At 35.6% G+C, this 19,913-nt stretch overlaps 2 protein-coding genes across 5 annotated transcripts; both read right to left on the bottom strand.

Moving 5' to 3' along the window:
* Nucleotides 1–27: 27 nt before the first annotated feature.
* On the bottom strand, nt 28–17,797 carry exp (expansion). 4 transcript variants are annotated; one of them, XM_031975783.2, is made up of 9 exons: nt 17,494–17,797; nt 5,060–5,193; nt 4,344–4,501; nt 3,431–3,662; nt 2,594–2,792; nt 1,415–1,653; nt 928–1,018; nt 536–754; nt 28–444 (listed from the first exon to the last, which is right to left on the bottom strand). In XM_031975783.2, the coding sequence occupies exons 2-9, from the start codon at nt 5,168–5,170 to the stop codon at nt 329–331; spliced, it is 1,365 nt and encodes a 454-aa protein (XP_031831643.1). In that variant the 5' UTR covers nt 5,171–5,193; nt 17,494–17,797; the 3' UTR covers nt 28–328. The 4 variants fall into 4 exon arrangements, with proteins under 4 accessions (XP_031831643.1, XP_031831644.1, XP_031831645.1 ...); XM_031975784.2 differs by lacking the exon at nt 17,494–17,797 and adding an exon at nt 5,773–5,991; XM_031975785.2 differs by lacking the exons at nt 5,060–5,193; nt 17,494–17,797 and adding an exon at nt 4,188–4,234 and having other exon boundaries at nt 4,344–4,455.
* Nucleotides 17,798–18,350: 553 nt separating this feature from the next.
* On the bottom strand, nt 18,351–19,786 carry RpS13 (ribosomal protein S13). The gene is made up of 3 exons (XM_031975501.1): nt 19,703–19,786; nt 19,063–19,190; nt 18,351–18,699 (listed from the first exon to the last, which is right to left on the bottom strand). Exons 1-3 carry the CDS (start codon nt 19,723–19,725, stop codon nt 18,395–18,397), a joined length of 456 nt encoding a protein of 151 aa, XP_031831361.1. The 5' UTR covers nt 19,726–19,786; the 3' UTR covers nt 18,351–18,394.
* Between the last annotated feature and the right edge of the window lie 127 nt (nt 19,787–19,913).

The following is a 19,913-nucleotide window of genomic DNA, read 5'->3' as shown; positions in this document are numbered from 1 at the left end:
AAACAGGTTCATGAATAAAAGTACACATTGTTCTACAATTTTATTGCAATAAAAATTTGAGTATTTTATGTAGTACATTAATAATATACAGTTTATAGGTACAAACGGAAGATTAGTTCTCCCTTTTTCTATTTCCATCTTCTCTCTTGTTTTAGTCCGTTCTGTTCTTAATTATTACCTGTTCACGTATAATCTTCATTCCATTTTTAATCTTTCCATCATACTTTGTTTCATCGTCTCCTCTTCTGGTGTATTGAGTTTCCTCTATTTGTTTCTGTACGCGATTCTTCCGATGACGTCCTCTTCCTTCGCCCTTGGAGATTTATTTTTAATCCCACTCTCCGATGTACATTGCTCTAGGCTGAGGAGGAATTACACCTCTAGTCGGTAATGGAAATCGTCCGTATATATGATTATACGGTGATTCGTTTCTGCCATCAGAATCTGTAACCCAAAGAAATCAATTGTGTGATCGTTTGTTACTACCACTTAGTTGATGCTTGTTCAAAATAAAAAATATATGTATATATAATACCAAGTCCACTTTCGAAACTTCTTGCATGATACATAATTGGTGGTCGATTCCCAGGTAAATGGCCATAAATTTGAGAAGATTGACTGCTCGCATATCCTGTGGCAGCGTAAGTGGGCGCTTGTGGGGGTCTGGCGTATCCTCTTGTCGAGACTTTACTATTTTTCGCCATTTTGACAAAATTAGGAACACGAGCTCGTAATCCGCAATAATACGGATCGTCTATAAGAGAAAAATTAAGTTTTCTTTAAATTATATACATACAAAATTATTATAAATTAATATTATAAATATATAATTGTTACAAATTATATATCAATTTTTTATTACCATATTAACACGTATAATCTATACAACTTTATTTAAAAGAACAATAACAAATTGCCGTGCATTACCGTATTTCTTCTTATCGTCGTTTCTTCTTTTTTCTTCGTTCGCTATGACGGGTTTCCTGGCATAGTCATCTTCTATATCGTCATAATCAGGCTGAAATTGTAAAATAAAATTATAGTATCACATTGTCTCGCTGCATTAACATTGTAAGCGATATAATAACTATAAAACGGATCGACAAAGTGAACTGTAGTCCAATCATGTTAACCCATTGCGGACGAACGTCGACGTTTCCGCGAGATGAAATGTTCACATTTGGAACACTAAATACCGAACAAATGATTTAATTACCCAAACAGCGAGAGGTCGGCATGTAGTTTCCCTACTCTCTATTATTTAACCTGTCAATATCTAATTTGTCAGAATCTGCAGAAGGTTTTGTATGTTTCGAAGAATCTTCGTCCACAAAGGGTTCAAACTTCGATCCAGCTATTGAGTTGTAATACTTTCATGAATAATTGTAACTGTATAAAAAGATAAAATATGCACTTTAGGTATGTCGTGGCCATAAAGATTCTCTCTGGGCGGAAGTTTCGGTGGTTTCTCGGCTCTTCTTTGTCTACAACTCGTCGACTGAGCGTAGATCTGGTCTCGGGCGTCTCGATCCTGCTGGAAGGCCTCGGAGACTCCAATGGAGGACGAAACTCCAGCTACGCTGTATGGATCTTCATCGGGAATCGGTATCCTGGGTCTGTTCTTTATATCGACCGGCCTTTGTAACGCTAAGACTAATTTACATAAATGTCATTAATAAATTTTCCATTCTATTCGTATGCGTATTTAACACGTTGAATGCCATGGGGGTCACCGGTGACCCCCAACCGAATCGAATTACTATAGCTCACTCAATCAAACAATGATTATTTGAAAACGTTTCTATATTATAAATAATGCTGTCTAATGCGGTGACATCCAGCTAGATGAACGTGCGATAATAATAATGCAATTCAATCGAATGATTTGATATTATATTCTTTCCATTTTGTGTATTTTGCTCTCTGAGATCGTGCGGCATTTAACGTGTTAATTGACACGTTCACGACCAAATTGCTTGTTTGCGATCTTCGTAGTTAAAATGTTTTATTGAATACAGCAAATCATCTTTACAAAATGAAAATCAAATTTAAGAAAAAGATCTCGTCAATTTCCTGCAGGTTACACTGTATGTTACGATTTTAGATGGGAAAGCACTCGTGAAAGTAATTTCATTTTCTCTACGTAAAATATAAAATGCTGAGCGTCAAAAATATGTGACGCTGGTCACCAAGGTGTTAAACGTTCATTGCATTTAGATATTTTGATAATTAAATCGCAATTATTTTAGTATATTAATATTAGCTTCCACGGATTAACTGAACTCTTTAACTTACAATATCGTATCAGACTCGTGACGAAAATTTCAAACTGAATTTGACAAATCTAAGTGTCATTTATTTTTGTTCAGTAAATGAAATATTACTTTTCCATTATCAGTCGTTAATCTTCGGAGTAAACGAAAATTTCTCTTCTTAATAAATTATAAAAGTAGTTGTATCGATCATAGTTGAGAAAGAAATCATAGGGCAACGGGTTAATGGATTAGAATAAGAGAAGAAGAAATTTAAATCCGTCTTGCTTCAGGCATCGATGACAAGATTACCAAAATAAAATAATATTTTGGTGCCGTACCTGGTGGTAACTTGGATTTCAACATGTCCAGGCCAACAACGTTAACAATGAGAACCCAAACGGGACATTGAAGTAGATCTGCTTCGGTTCTGACGAAAACGATAGCGCTCAGACACTGCATCTCCAGTCTTCTTCTGTCGGGATAGGCTCTTCGAGTTTCTCGGGAAAGGTTCGTTTGAAATTTATTCATGTCGAATACCTAACGAGTGCAAACAAGGGCAATAATCATAACCATCAGAACAAACAACAATTTTTTGTTTCAAGAAGCTATTCTGACACAAACGATCAATAACGAACATATGAAAGGTATACAGTCTCTGATCAAAAAATTAGAGCCACCATTGATACCATCTTAGAGAAAATCAGCAATGATATATTATAACTCAAGTTTAAGTTCTTTGCTTAATTTTGGATCTTAACACTATGATAAACAAGTTGTCAAATCACCTTTTGAACCTGCAATACCATAATTAATAAAAAGCGTTAAAAACTGTGGCACAAAGCTTTTGATTGGGCAGTATACAAATAAACTTATATAGAAATACGGTAATCATTGAACGTCGACTTTCGATTACAAGAAATTGCATTACAGATTGAAAATGCTTTTTCGTAATGCCAAAGGTGAACAATTGTAACAAGAAACGACAACGGTCGAAATAACGAGTGAAATGGCGATTATTACAGTCTAGTTCCTATGGATTTTCTTTAAAAAAATGAAAAAATAACGAGACCGCGGATTTTTGTGGTTATCGTTGGTAAAGGATGATTTCACTGATCGTAAAGGGCGAGAAAAAATGGCGCTCAAGTAAGAACGAAGCGAAGTCGTAGAACGCTTACTTTCCCTGGTTTCTCGTGTTCTAACGCTCCTTGAGAATTCCGCGCGATTTCTGCTCCAATTGCGTTGTCTTCCTGACTCGTCGGCTTTATGTAAACGTTATTTTTACACAGCCTTTTTATTAAGATATTCCCCTGCTCGTCCATCTTGATTTTTACACCTTGGTTTATGTGCTTTTTCGCCTCCTCGGTTTTCGCGTCTCTCATCGGGTTCTCGAAGCCGCATAGTCCTATCCTAAATTCCAAAACGTCGAGTGTAATTTCTTCGATTAATTTATAGAACGCTTGACGTATAATTAAATCATTGAACAGTTGGCTTCCCGTGTATGTGGCATAGATAATTATCTGGATTTCCGAATAATAAAAGCTTTCATAGATTGTTAATAATATAGAGAAATTGTTTCTCGCAAGTTCCTTGGAGACACAAGCTTTATCTTTATAACATATAACTTTTATTATAAAAATGTAACTGAATTATAATAAAAAACTTCATTTATAAGCATCTACGTGATTCATGGAAAAGAGACGGTGATTAACGATTGATTAATATTTACCTTATGCTTGTTAATAAGTTTATTAATGAGTTAGTTGTATTAGCATCTTTCATGATAATTCCTATTTGTTATCCGAATGTTTCGATCGCTCGTTCGACAATTCGTATCTTTTATTCAGAATGTTTATCGTATATTCAGATCTTCAAATATATCTTTCGAAGATGGTGTAACCGTTTATAATGTATAATACATTTATAAATATTTACATGCGTTATGTTTGAAGACTAGATGCTATCGAACTCTTCCTCTTCTTCTTTGGCAGTTGAAGAATCCCAAAGCGAGGAAAAAATATCGGTTGTTTCATTGTCATTCGGAGTTTTGATTAGTGAGCATTTTTAGTCGTATGAATCATTTGGTTTTACCTGAAACCATCGAATCCGTCGTTCGATCCGTTAATCGTGAGAACCGGTGCCCTGGCGTAGGCTTTTGCTACCCTTCGATTCCTTTCGAAAACGATCACCTTGGCCCAAATTTCGTCGTCGATCTGATTCCATTTGTCCAGCACTTCTTGAATGTGATCCTGAAACGAGAGCGACAACGATGTATTATTACCGAGAACCGTGTCGCGTGTGAACTTTTCATTAATTCTTCGGGATTCATCCTTCTACAATAATTATTAATTATTATTACTAAATAGTACAATCCATAATTGTCAATTAACTGTATAATTAAAATTATAATTGTAATTGTTAACATTTAAATAATAGAACGCATCATTGTTAATTAACTACATAGCTAAAGTTATAACTGCAATTGTTATCATTTAAACAGTAGAACGGATAATTGTTAAATTGTTCATATAAATACAGATTTTTGTAGATCACTCAATATCGAAATTCTTTACATGTTTTCATGGTTCATACAAAATAAAATGATGATTTTTACATAAGTATTATTAATAGGATTTACTAGGTTTCTAAATACAAGATACTTCTTATAAACAAATTTGGCAAATTCCATTTGTTTTTCAATTATTACAACTATAATAAACGTGAACAAAAACTGTAACAACACAAGTACAAACATAAATTTCTTAGGATGCGTACGCGAAAATTCCATGAAAATTTATGTTATTCACCTTGTACAATTTGTCGAGGTTGTACCACACGTCCTCTTCGTCTTGGTCCTCGTACTGTGATTCGACAAGGTTGTCTCTCGATCGAGACAGAATCTTCCGCCTCGATACCATTTTTCCACCGAAAGACGGTCAACCTGTGCGAGAAACAAAAATGCCCATTTCTCAAAATGCAGTTGAATCTCACAAATGAAAGAAAACAAAATTCTTGCCAACAAAACATAATTCGGAAAGGTTAACGAAAACTCAAAAAGCAAATAGGACTTTAGAGCCATAAAGTACCAACGACCGTCAACAAACTCTGACAGTTCGTGGATGGTAATCAACCAATCGTCAACTAGATAATAAACCATTTTATTTTCTCCTGCGAGGGTTCAATGATTACGATCGCCAGCCTGAAGCGTCGTAATCGTCGATCAATGAGCTCCCGGCAAAGATTTATGCCTTTTCGATCGAAAGTCACCGCCGCGCCGTTACGTAACACCGTCTATCTGGAAATAATTTCGATTTTTACGGTAAACCGAAACTGTCCACACTTTCACCGCAGCGTGCAACATTACTGCAACGCGGCGAACCCGCGTTGCCAATAAATGATAATCGACCGATAAAAATGCCCGCTTATTTTTCGTTTGTAGCCGTTCAACCGTTGCTGCCCAGTTCGTTACCGGTTGAGACCTTCGCTCGGCTTAAAGCCTGAATTTTAACACGTTTCTTACCAGCGTTGCATATTGGCGATAATGTTTCACGTTCCGTGCAAAGAAGAGTCAACGTGCGTTCTCATCTAATAGCGTGACACATGGTATACTGCGGAGGAAGTCGGAGATATTTCTTTTCTTGATTATTATTTGTATTACGTAAAGACGGTATGTTTTGTTCAATAAAATATCGTAACCGCCGAAACTGTTATCGACAGGATTTGCCTGGTAACGAATGGGTTAATTATTCCTTTTTTATACGCCCCCGTGACTGAACTTAATGCAAGCTCATTCTTTATAATCCATTGGATTATACGGTGCACGCTTCACTTTAAGTGTTACAGTGCCGCGTATTTTATAGTCATCATTATTGCCCGGATTAAAGAACGTTCACGCCAATTCAGATCTTAAGGACTGGTTTTTCACAGTTTACAAGGATTATCATCGGTAACGGTCTTATTGGCTTTGAAGTATCTTAAAATTCTTAATGAAAGATCGTTCCTCGGAATCTTCTATCTGTTTATGACTCAACTTTGAGGTCGTCTATTACAATTTACACCTTATTCTGTGGAATTGCGTACGGACAGGACCTCGTGTCGTCATCATTAATTCTTTCGAGTCATTATGATTCAACGAGGTTCTCGGAAAGAAAATTGGGCTGTGATACGTAACTACCTAGTTTGATAGTGTTAACGATGAATGAATCGTTGGGAAAATAATTCAGAAATTTGGAAACAAATTTCTAAATTTTATTTTCGTACGTACAGGGCGTTTCGTAGATTTCAGAAAATAAAACTTTAGAAAATAATACTCTGTGACTTAAGATAGATTAATATTAAAAAATACTTTATGAAAGAAACGTGATACCTTACAAGCATAAATGTTCAAAACTGTATTACACATCCTTAGTCTACTCGTCATAATTTGTACTTTGCCACAGCGGGTGGGCCAAAAAACAATTATCATTTGTAGCTTCAATTATATTAATACGAAATCGAATCATTATTCTTCGAAGAAATAACTTAATCTATATCTCATCCTCCTTTCACCGCATTCTTCACTTAAATCCAATAACAATAATATAAAATTAAACTATTAATAACATTTCAACCAGAAATCGATCGATAACTTTCTCAACTACTCTTCTACACTAAACCGAAACTAAATATTTAACACTAACAGTACTGCCATTTTTTCTACCATTTCTACCTTCTCTACCAAGCTAAACAAGTTACATGATACATGTTTTAGTGGAAGCAGAAACAGAAGAAAGGGAAAAAACCGGGAAACTGATTAATCGAAAAGTTAAATGAACGAAAGAAAACAGAATTTTAAGCCCGATCATTTGAAATTCACGGTTCAGTTACTGCTAAAATACCTTTTCGGGTAATCCCAAAAGTCATTGGGTAAATCATATTACTCTCAAACGACTCAGTATGTAATTCAGCCTGAAAATTGAAAATAATTGCCAGATCTCTGGAAAAATTCCTGGCTAATTGGCGGGTAAAGTTCGAACCGAAAATTTGACCGGACTTCAGGCCCACCCTGTATTTCGCGTGTTTGCTTATGCTAGAAATGCATAAACACTCGCAAGCCGCTAATAATTCACCATTTGGAGAAGCGGCCAGCCTCTCGCCACCATGGATCGCCGATGGAGGGGGAAACGAATGGGCCAACGAGAGTGGCTCGGCGGTTGAAAAATTTTCTAAACGTATTGCGACTGGTGAAGGGGGCAGTTGGTACGGCTCTGCCGCGGCACTCAGCCTTCGCATTCTTCGGAGAGAAGTGAAAGCCAAGAGTTTCAGGGAAACTCGACGCGGAATCGAATCCCCTTTTCCATCGGCTCCGCTCGGCTCAGCTCGGCTCGGATCGGTTACACTGCGAGAATTTTTCTTTGCCGGACCCGTACAACCAATACGACCGGAGACAAATTTCCTCGTCACCCTTGAAAACTCGCAGTTCGAAATTCTGAAAATTACATCCGCGACCGGGAACCGTTGTATCCAATCGAAAATCGAATTATCCAATTATTTCTTGTATTTGATTATATTAATTGAATGATTAATTAACACTTCTCGCGGTCGTTGACTTAACACGTTCGCTACCAGCGTTTATTTCGGTGAGGACCTCCTCAATTATAATATTTTATACAATCCAATAAATCTTGTAAACAAAGTATCGAAAAAATGAAACTGGAACAAGTTATTGAGTTTCTAAATACAATGTCGTAGCATATAACTTTAAATAACAATATCTGTAAGATTAATCTCATTTCCTTTATTTGTAAAATAGAAGATCGCTGTCACAAATATGTGACGCTGGTAGCGAACGTGTTAAATTCACCACTTTTCTAATTCTATTCTTTCAAAATATTTGATTCCTCTGCTCTTCTCCGTTTGGGACTTCTTTGAGAATGTTCTGCGCTTCGAACAACAGACCGTTAGAAGACTAATATTTCGAAACGAATTTTTGAAGTTTTGTCTCTGTTTCGACGAGAGAATTTTGCGGCCATTGGCTAAAGATTTTCTTTATTTTTACCGGCAATCAGTAATATAAAAGCGAGAAATATTTTTTTGTTTAAATAGGTATTATTGAGAATTATTGGCGATGAACGAGTAGAGTTTGATGTAAATTTGTTGTAGCACACTGCATCCAGCCGCAAGCGATTTTCGCGATTCTTTGTTCCGTTCGTTATTCAATTTGATCATTTTGCGTTACTTGCGCCGGCCATTTTTATTTTCAAAAACTGGTTTAGGTTTCATAACAGCGCTCGCTCAACCGAACCTCGGCCTTGCACGCCACATTTGTTTCGCCGTGTGTTTCGTTTTCTTGGTTTGTTCGATAATTGTATTTATGTTTTTGTCGCGTTTTGTATCACGCCGTTACCATATTCCTACTTCCACTGTATGTCCGAGTATTTTTCGAAAGTCCGAAATACTAATCCACCGTTTCTAAGGAAGAAACAAAAAAAAAATGAAAGTGCTGTCATAAATATAACTATAAATATAAATTATCACAAAAATGTTTATGCCGTCGGTTTCTATAATTCTTAAATTGCGGACTAAGGAAATATTCAACATTTTTGGTCGAGTATTATGTTCTCGTTAAGTAATTTAACCCCTTGCACTATGAAGTCACCTCTGGCGTGACAAAACTACTTTTCCTTAGAATTCTCAAGTACCATACTTTACAAAATAATTAACAACGATAAACTAAATATTTGAATTTTGATGTTATAAACTCTTCGTGAACAATCCTTTTGTTAATAAAAACCTAAACTTTAAATACTGACACCACTTTCTTCATACCTAAAATCAGACACCAGAACCAGAAAAATTGAATCAGACTTGACACGGAACAAGCCAGAAAAATAATTATAGCGCAAAGGGTTAATATTCATATAGACGTTTCTTCTTCCTTTCCCCGTGCATACTCTTCGTTCGACGTTCATCCGTTATTAAGCATAATCGCCTTAATTCAAGCATTATTCGAAAAAGGAAAGAGATTCACTTTACAGCCGTAAAGTACACAAATATAAACATCGAGCATCGTCTTTGTAGGCTTTAACTGGTCTGTTCTAATTGGCCATTTAATGGCGCAATAAACCGGACTTCACGGCATAATGTTGCGTTAGTGTGTGAAATTATTTCGTTGCGCTTAAAAGGAGTCGAACTATCGTTATCCGTTAATTACCATTATCGAAATGAATTAGAACGAACGTTCCTCTATTAGTTATATCGCTTTTGCTAAATAATTATCCTTCCCCTTGTAACTATTCGCATTATTTCACTTGTTCCGCCGCGTTCGAAATCTTCGATGAATTATTAAGCACGAGAACGGTAAGCTCGTTTCAGTTTAACCCTTTACACTTTATAGGCACCACTTATAGTACCAAATATTTCAGTGAATAAATTTGATGAAAATTCGCTATGCGCGCAAATGTTGTGCAAAGAAGAAAATAAAATATCTAAGAAATGTTGTAACATAATATTTCTTTATGTTTCTCCAGGGATACTATGAAAATGGCATGGAGTTGCTGTTAAATTACAAAAACAACTGGATTGCTAAGGGTTAAATGTTCGTCGACCGATAGCAACCGATTCAGGTGAATAATGTAATGTAATTTTCATAATTTTTTTTCTCTTGCTTCGAATTGCCTTGAACTTTCTGCATGAAACGTCGTATTTACTTTTACATAATCACGCGGCCGATGCATGGCGGAATTCAATGATCTATGATAAGGAAGCCTTGAACCTGATTAGTCACGATTGAAACGACACACAGAGAGAAAGACAGAGATTCAGCCTGTGTTGCTCAATTTAAGGGGGGCACCACCTAAACGCGTCCTAAATATAGCCAAACATTTTGGAATTTTGTTGTTGCATACTTTTGTTGTTACTAACTATTAAGTGAAAAATTCCGATTTTTTCTGGGTACATAACTATAACCTTCTACTTTATATTTATATCTTTTCTAAGCCAGAATGTTACAAAATGGCGCAGTTATTCACTAGCTTTGGAACCACCCATTTTCGTAGAACATCCACTGTTGGTCGACCAGATTGCGAACAACCGAAGCATCCGAAGACAATTTTTGTAGATTTATAAACAGAAATATATTATCTAAAATGTAACGTACGGATTTTTTGATATCTCAATTATTTAATTTTCTATAAACATTAGAAGCTAATTCTGTGGAGTAAAAATAGGTTTTTGCATTTGAAATGCTTGCCATTTCCATAATAATTCAATTTTTGGAAAATCCTTACGGCATATTTTAGGTAACATATTTCTGTTTATAAATCCACAAAAACTATTGTCTTCAGATGTTTCAGTTGTTCGCAATCCGGTCAGCCAACGGTGGATGTTTTACGAAAATGGGTGGTTCAAAAGCCAGCAAATAACTGTGCCATTTTGTAACATTCTGGCTTAGAAAAAATATAAATATAAAGCGTAAAGTTACAGTTACGTACCCAGAAAGAATCAGAATTTTTCACTTAACATTTATTAACAAAAAAATTCTTAAAGTTTGCCTATACTTAAAACGTCTCTAGGTGTTGTCCCCCATTAAATCACCCGGATTTCTCTTTTAATTGTCGGGCACGCGTGTTTCAGAAAATATGAAACGAAGAAACCGCGCCGCTTACTATCAACTTTGTAATGCGATTTCACGCGATAAAATCGGAACAATCCATCATCTGTTCATTAGAGGAATTTATTACGGTAACCTAGACAGTGGAAACGGATGTCTGACGCGGACTAAGTGAATCTTACCGATTATGACTTGGCGGTGTACGGTAAAAACGGTCTGAATCATTCCATCCGTAGTACGTCTATAGTAGAACACAATTTTCAACTACTTTTTTTAGCGTTTCCAAATTACGAAACATCGAAAATACATTCGATGAATGTTATACAATTATTTCTATCTCAAATGATGAAACTTCATTTTTTTCACGTTTTATTATGTAGTTTCTTCATTGTCAAATTGTCAAGTATATTTCCAGAAAGGTTGTTTACAGAAATATTGATACTAGAATTCTTTACAAACACGAATATAATAATATTGGAATGAAAATTGTAATTCTTGCAATAAATACATAAGAGAGAACTCGGAAATTAATTATTACAGCAAGTATACCGAAATAAATGTGAATCTAATGATATAAATTCGAGAAGGAAGAAGAAATTACATAGTACGGTTTTCTTGTTAGCAATCTATTGAGATCCAATTTAAATTGGTATTTCACTAATTTAATGAATGAAACTGGTATTAGCAGCAAGTTATGTTTATGCCGTTTGCATTAAATAAAATAAAATTATTTCACGAAAACGTATTGTGTACGTTTAAAGTTTAATTGAACAAGCCGCACAAACTTTTTCCGGTACCTAATAGTAAGTAACGAGGAACGACAAAAGGATTTTCACTAAGTAGTGTAAAGAACATATTAATATCTTTAACAGAAAGTTAATGAAGACCACCGTGGAAAGGGAACGCGTTTGATAAAATCGTCCGATCTCGCTTACGTTGGTGTTAACGAAAACTCGCTTTCCAATCAACGAAACCTCGATATTAGGTGTGCCGGTTTCACGTACGAAATTCCTAAGATTCTCATTGCGGGACAGGCTATATAGGACACGACGAATTCGATATTCGTCGGGCATATTTATGAATTCCTATGACACCGCAAGCGAGCAGCGCTTGCAGACCGCACGCCTATCGCGAAGCTGCTGCAAGCTGCGGCTCGTCACGTTGCTCGCATTGCGTGTTGACCCGCGAGAGATTTCGAGCATGTTCTTTTTTTCTTCGAGAACCACGTACCGGAAAACGCGAATTTTTCTAAATATAATTAGAAAGTTTAAGGTCACGGTCGCGCGGCCATCGAAGTAACGGACAGTTGCCTCGGATGTCGTTTTCGATGAACGAGCGTTAAACGGATGTCGCGATCGTAGCCGTGTAAACGTTACAATTAACGAACGCTGTAGTTTTCGTTACTGGATCATTGAAATAATGAATATTGTAAATATCTACAGTCGTAAGAATATTAAAACAACAAGTTGCGTCAGATGTCCTCAAAGAACATTCAGCAATCACAAGAACGTTGAAATTAACGTTTAAATAAAATGGGAAATCAACGTTTCGATAAAAAATATTAACCCTGAGGGTTGGCAACTAAAATGTTTGGTTTCATTAAAATTATACTGTCGCCCTATATTCGCATTTCTTACTTTTAAAGCCCAAAGCAGGGTAAAAGCGTTCAAACGATGTGGATCGAAAGGTATTTTTTTAAATTTTCACCGGAACATAACCAACCATGAAGAAGAAAATATAAAAATGGCTGGCCAAATACTCAGTTGTTAAGATAGGGGGCTAAAACGCACGTCATTGCGTGGGATGACCTCTTCGACGGCCATTGCGGCGGTGGTTTAAGTGAACGTTAAAACGACGGATGTCGCGGTCGTAATCGTGCAATCTTTAAAATAACGATTATCGTTGTTGCAGCCATGCACACGTTAAAGTAATGGACGTTGCAGCTACAGTTCTGCGAGAGTTGACGTTAACTGTACTGGGAACCGGTCAAATGACCGGATTTAAAAGTTCTGCGTTTCCTTTCGTTCATTTAACTTTATATCAATTTCTATATCGTCCGATTAACCAGTTTCTCAATTCTTGTCTTTCCTGTTGTTTCTATTTCCACTAGAAAAAAATTGATCATGTAACTTGTTTACCTTTATTTTGTAGCGAGAAATTCAGCTGGTTACGTTAGGAAAAGTTCTGACGCGGTTTTAACACGTTAAAAAGGCGGACGTTGCGTTGAACGTTTTCTTCGACCGCCATTGCGCCGACGATCACGTGGGCGTTGAAATAACGGACGTTCCGACGAACATACTGCTAAGAGATCACTTGATGACTAGGCTGAGGAATTCGGTTGACCCATCGCTTCCGTCTTTTCTCAACCAATTGTCTGTTGGTTTTATTTCCTAATTTCTGATGTTTCCGATTTATTTGCTATTCGTCAATACGGTTACACGTAACCAATGAAAACTATAAAACTATAAACTAGAAAGACATCAAGACTCAATGTCTTCAACTATACATCAAGTCATCTCCCAACTGTGCTTAATCTTTTAACCTTTTGCGGACGAATGTCGACATTTCGGCGAGATGAAACGTTCATATTTGGAAGACTAAGTCGCAGGCAAACGATTTAATTACTCGGACAGCAAGAGATTAGCATGTAGTTTCTTTTGCTATTATTTAAGCAATTAATATATAATTTAGCTTCATCTGTTGAAAGCTTTGTACATTTCAAAGAATCTTCATCCGCAAACTGTGGAACTTAGTTTCAGAAATCTCTCGTTTTGCGCGTGATAAAATCAAAGAATGGAGTGTGTACTCGTCAAACGCAGGACGAATGCACCCATTTTAATGAAAAACCAAAGCGAAACAAAGGAGAATTACATGTTCATCTGAAAATATAACGAATTCGTCGTCGAAAGAATTAGTATCGTTTCAAGCTTTAAGATGACGTGTATACTCGTCAAACGCAGTTAACTGGTTAGCAGTTTTCATCTGACGTAGTGGCCGCGATCGCGCGAGCGTTAAAATAACGGACATGTTGTAGTTGCTACTCGTACGAGCGTTATACTAACGGATATCGCTTGACTGACGTCACTATTGACGGGAGTTCCATCTGCACTCGACACGCGTGCGTTGACTTCATCACCTTTAACCCCGTTGGCAAACAAGACAATTGCGACCGTCGTTTTCACGGTCGTCCACTGGGACCAGACGGTCCCAGCCGTCGATATTCCAGGATTCCTCGGGAGCGAGACAGTCCATAGCCGTCCTCGGATACGCGCAACGCGCGTATACTTTACGAGATATGAATTATCGTGCCCATGTAATGGGTCAAGATGGCTGCGACGGCGCAACGCATTCGAAAAACAGACGCAGGATATTTGCCCCTCGCGAGATAACACGAATATTGTTGAAACGTGGAAATCGTTGGAGTACACTTCTGCGGAGAAGCATAAGGAATCGATAATATTGAATTTCGATTTCAACGCGAACGGTTCGACGGATTAATAAAATATAAAACTAAATTTTACGCATATTGAATTTCATAAATATTTAGTAAATGTTTTAATAATCTTTATTTTTATCGATGGGATCGTAATAATATATGTGCATTCTAACTGTCGATTTTTTAACTAATTTCCGAGATCTAAATGAACGAATATTCATTTCTCTAGGAACGATAGAACAAAGCGTACAAAAAATGTACGTTAACCTAGTGTTAATTTCATTGAAGCTTGCATCTCATTAAAGAAGATAATATTTCTCCCGATAACATGTCGAAGCTAAACATTATAATTACTATGTTTATATAGCTTTGTCTGTGTAAAATATTTTTGCATAAAATGTTGTTGTACCCCTTTAGAATCTACAGTTTCTCAGTTTAGTACGTTTTAATACAATTGCAAATGAAAAACCACGAAAAAACGAATTTTCTAAGCAAGAATGCCATCTCGATAGGATTACTCACGGAAAGGGCCATGGAAACGTTAAAAATCGATCGAGGCAAGAAATTCGTCGACTGGACATTCGTTGAACGAGGCTCGTACGTGTGTATGTACGTTGCAATGTCCGTTACGAAGACACTCGCGCGTTGGGCTCTAAAGGAACGAACGCCCATGCTGTAAACCGCGCGTGAATCGAATACAAATGCAGCTCCCTTTAAAAGTTTGTACGCGTCTCGCGCAGCCAAGCACGCATGCATATTAATGATGGCCGAGTACTCGAATATTTTGAGTGACTCGGCGACAACGACAACGATGATCCGCGTGGAACTCGAAAGACGTTCGCACCACGTGAGAAATTTCGAATAATCCCGAATACATAGTCGTTGAACTTAAAACAAGAGAAGGATTTACGCGCCGTTGAAAAATACGACCGTGCAGTCTGGATTTTTCGTTAACCTTCCTTCATTAATTATAAACTCGGTGTGGCGAAAGAAATCCCTGGCAATTTAATTATTTACGTAACTTGCGAAAACGTTGGTTAATTTTGGTTAATTTGAATGGCGTTTGTGTCGCGTAAGAAATATAATCCTTGCTTATCCGACCGTTGATCTGTATTTTGGAAAGGTTCGTGTGATGAGAGAGATTTTTTTTTTAATTCGATCATTAAAATCAAAAAGAGAATATTGTCCTTCGTTTCTTTCGATTTAATCGCTTGAGTAATTCAGAAGGAACTCGCGACGCGAGTAGTGTTGCGTAATCGAATCAAATTCATGCAAATTAGGAAATTTTCGGGTGACTAAATTATTTGCGTCACTCGGAGAATGTGTTTATGTTGAATCATTTGAATCATTTGAACAACGTTGATAAGTATTTAGCGATATGTAATTAGTCGAATGAATAAACAATACTGACAATTATTAAGTTTACTTTAAAGCGAATCCTACTAAAAGTAGCAATTATACGTATGTTTGCGAATATAAATACATGTTCCGTGATAAGAGGCAAACATATATGTATAATTGTAACGTTTCCAATTTCATTGACCTTTACGAATGTTATATAGATAGATAAACATAGATTTGTTTGGGTATTTAAACGAGTTTCGAGTAATTCGAACAATTAAAGCATGTGAACAGCCTTGAAGCGTACGCGTATACCCTCGTGACGTCGCTTGTGCAAGTCGGCGCCGTTGAAATCTCCCTCGCCAAGCAAAATTTACAGTATATGATCCGCACAAATTTCGAGTCAAAGTTGATTAAAAATACGTGTATTTTTACATCACATATCGGAAATACATTGAAAATTTCATATTTAACAATAAGTAAGCTTGAATCATGCAATAATACACGTATTATTGTACATATTTATACAAACAATAAATTTCTACAAAATACTATGCAATGCTACTACAATTTAGACAAATTATTTCTAAAACTTTTTATTTGAAAGGATATTAAAGTTCAAGTTAATCGCTGATTTTAATGTTTGATTTTTCTTATAATTTATTATAATAATATCACATGAAAACTTGTTTAATTATATGATTACTAAAAAATTGTTCGATTTATTTCAATTACTTCTTTTAGACGTATATTAGACAATATTTGTATATTTAAATATTGTAAATATTAATTAGAAATATTCATTCACAAATATGGATCACTGTATAAAACCTGATCTTCAGTTTGAGACAATGAAAATCAACGTTTTATTATCATCCTGTTTACAACGTTAGCTATACGAGATCATTTGTTAATAATAAAAATATCGAAGATAGTAACAATTACGTCACGACGCTGAAACCGCAGCTCATTTCATAATAGTTGAAACGGCACAGTTAAATTGTCAACAAATTATCGAATATTTAAAGAGTACAAGGAGATCTGAATTAATTGTTAATAAACACACTTATATATATATGTATCAACGTGTATCATCAACTCACTATTATTTTATTAACATTATCGCCATTATCAGTGACACGATTATTATAATGAAAATATCTCTTCGATAGCAGCTCACTTTCACTTTCATTAACGATCGAATAATCTCAAACCATCGGGCAAAGAATATTTTTAAATGGCGCATAAATATTCCTCTCCCCTAATTATCCTAGAAACGACTACGAAATATTATTTTATTCTATACTCGTATCGTTCCCTTATAACACATTCAACACTTTTAATTAAAAAAAGAAAAGAAAAGAAAAACACCTAACGACCTAAGAATTATTTATATTTAAATATTTCCGCACAATTTTGCGACAAAACCGTTCCCATTTACACCTCTGCACCGCATAAAATGGAAAAGTTCCGATAGAAAGAAAAAGTCACGAGGACGAAGAGGTTCGCATATGTCAACCAAATATTCCCATATGTTATACCATTTCAAGTACAATGCATTTATTAAAAAAAAATTCGCATCATTTTTCACGGTTCCAGCTGTGATTCTCGACAATCGTTGAAATAAACGATCGCCGTTGAAATGGCACGGTACGGCAAAAGGATTTCACTCTAAATGCGAATTCCTTTTTTTTTCTTGAAGTTAACTTCAGGATAACGAAACCAGCATTCGAGTGCGGGTCAGCATTCAAATCACCGATACCGATAGCGGACGTCCTTCGATTTCGATATTTAAATTCTTATAATTACGAGGCTCGAGAATTGGATTAAAATACGACGGAAATATGTATTCTTTGTTTCGTTAATTATCATACCTTTCTTTGGTAACGAAACTCCTCCAATATGCCTTTCAATATGGTTCACAAACGTCAAAGGCACTCGCGTCTCCTCCGTTACCCATAATTCACTTCCTGAAACCGTCGAATTCACGCGCGCAGTCTGTCAACTACACCACGGGAAACGAAACGGGACGAAGCGGCCGAGTTTTCGACGCGATATCTAACGTACCGGGCAATCGAAAAATCGATCGAATACTTCTGTGGTTTTTAATATGGCGCAGCTTCGAAAGAGCCTTGCCTACTGGAGAATGAGAACCTGGCCGCCATCTTGGTGAACGCATGCGCCGTCCTCGAGGGAAGTCGAGGACGAAGGTTGCGCATGCGCAGTAACCCGGCTTCTTATGGACCCCTCTTAGCTCTGTACGGGGCCCGTGACGTCAAAATTGGGACAACCGTCGTGATGGGTTGGAACAACGTTTCGCGCAAGGAAACATTATTAATTTATAACTTCTCATGCGGTCAGTTAATAAACGGATACAATGAAGAATGTCCGTGTGTTTCAATATCAATACATTGTAATTTATAAAAGTATAAGTAACTTTGTTAAGTCGAGATCTTGTTCGATGTGAAACTTTTGAGAAAAAGTTTGTAGTTAAATTACGAGTCTCAATTTTTAAAAAATGTTTTATTTTACATAAAATTTGAAGGTACAATTACATGATTAAAATTCGTTTTCAACGGATAATGTAAATTTTTCATATGTCACATAAAATGTTGATGATGTTAAGAAGTAAATTATCTATGAGATAGAGTGTAGTATTGGAGAATAATCAAAAGCTTAATATTAATTTACCACTTATATGTGAAATATGGGTATTGTAAAATACAACAAATTTATGTTTAAATTTTTATTTTATTGAGAAATGAAAGAAGGTAATTAAGCGACGAGAGCACTAGCGGTAGAACTCTCGTATTTCCAATTTGCTGGCAGAGTTCCCTTTGACTTATAGTACCGGGCAAGTCTATGAATTCTAGATTCGACAAGGATCAATCTGAATTTGCTGTCTTTGTCCTTGCGATTTCTTTCCAAATGCTTCCTGATAGCTACTGCCTTTTTGATTAGGTAGTAAAGATCCTCTGGTAAGTCAGGGGCAAGCCCCATACTCTTGACAATCCTCAAAATTTTATTTCCAGTGCGGAAACGTACTTGAGCTACTCCATGAGAATCTCGAAGTATTACACCTGCAAATGATATTTATTATTCTACCACTACCCATTTTAAAAAGTACTTAGCTTTAAATGTAAAAGTAAAAAATAATTTTCAAATGTTTGGTGAAAACCTATGATGACAAGACAGAAGATCAAAATTCACCTCAAACATCACCATTTTAATATTGCAAACTATGGTATCAAGAGACAAAGATAATACATTGAATCTTTATTAGTTTGCGTAATCAAACTTAAGTTTACAAATTACTTAAGATCTAAATCTTAAATGATCTATTAATTGAAATAATATTTTCAGTTATAGCGACATTACTTGTGAATATAATGTTTAATAAATATTATTATTTCTAATTTAGTCATAAAAAAACATAGATTTACCAATTTGAGAGGGTGTGTGACCTTTCTTTGCTAGCTTATAAATTAAGTCCTTACAATCTTCTGGTGTCAGCTTCAGCCATGTTGGGACACTGCGTCTGTACGGTAAGGCTGACTGGGATATACCCTTTCTATAATATAAATTTTTATTATTACAAAACTTAATTACAACTTAAACATTCAAATTTAATTATTTGCAAATCCATACAATTATGTTACAAACAATTAATCTAACTATAAAAGTGATGTAAAACAACCTATAAAAAATTATCTGTCTCGTTTGTAAAGTATCAAAAGTATGAACATGGATATGGCAAACTAAGAATATTAAGGTTATGAAAAAGTAAGAACAAAAATTATATTAGTTTTCTCAAAAGCACAAATTTTCCACAATTCTAAACTTAAAAGTACATTAATTATCGTTAAAATATGTTAAAATATATAAAATCTAGCATATAAACACTATTTATCGTTAATGCAAGTGAGGAACACATGGTCATCAACAAGAATATACTCATCAGCTTTTCATGCAAGAAATTAATGAATTTATAATGTAATAATGAGAAAAGTAAATAAAACCTTAAGATAAAATTTTTTTAAATATTTACAAGGGTAAATTTTTCTAATATTTAATTTACTTTACCCTGGTGCGTGCATACGACCCATCTTTGCGTACTTATATCAGACGAAAGACAGTAGCGCCGTTTCAGTTCAGTTAGCAAGTGGTAGATTAGTGTAGTAATTCAAAATATACGCGGGAAAATTAAAATCAAAACGCATTACAAAATATTTGTACAAAGAAAATACTTTAATATTTAATATTTAGATCTTCATCGATTAAAACATATTGGACA

The sequence above is a fragment of the Nomia melanderi genome, chromosome 8 (assembly GCF_051020985.1).
Source record: "Nomia melanderi isolate GNS246 chromosome 8, iyNomMela1, whole genome shotgun sequence".
In the NCBI taxonomy this organism is placed as follows: domain Eukaryota; kingdom Metazoa; phylum Arthropoda; class Insecta; order Hymenoptera; family Halictidae; genus Nomia; species Nomia melanderi.
The sequence above is the reverse complement of the archived record's forward strand: the minus strand, read 5'-3'. Positions and strand labels throughout refer to the sequence as shown.

Excerpts from the sequence above, each read along its gene's own strand:
- RpS13 (XM_031975501.1), bottom strand. The coding sequence starts at position 19,725 with ATGGGTCGTATGCACGCACCAGG. Across the intron at positions 19,191-19,702 it reads GGTCGTATGCACGCACCAGG|AAAGGGTATATCCCAGTCAG; the intron begins GTAAAGTAAATT and ends TTTATATTATAG. Across the intron at positions 18,700-19,062 it reads TCACACACCCTCTCAAATTG|GTGTAATACTTCGAGATTCT; the intron begins GTAAATCTATGT and ends TATCATTTGCAG.
- exp (XM_031975783.2), bottom strand. The coding sequence starts at position 5,170 with ATGGTATCGAGGCGGAAGATTCTGTCTCGATCGAGAGACAACCTTGTC. Across the intron at positions 1,654-2,593 it reads GAAATCCAAGTTACCACCAG|TCTTAGCGTTACAAAGGCCG; the intron begins GTACGGCACCAA and ends TATGTAAATTAG. Across the intron at positions 1,019-1,414 it reads ATGGCCACGACATACCTAAA|CCTGATTATGACGATATAGA; the intron begins GTGCATATTTTA and ends TTACAATTTCAG.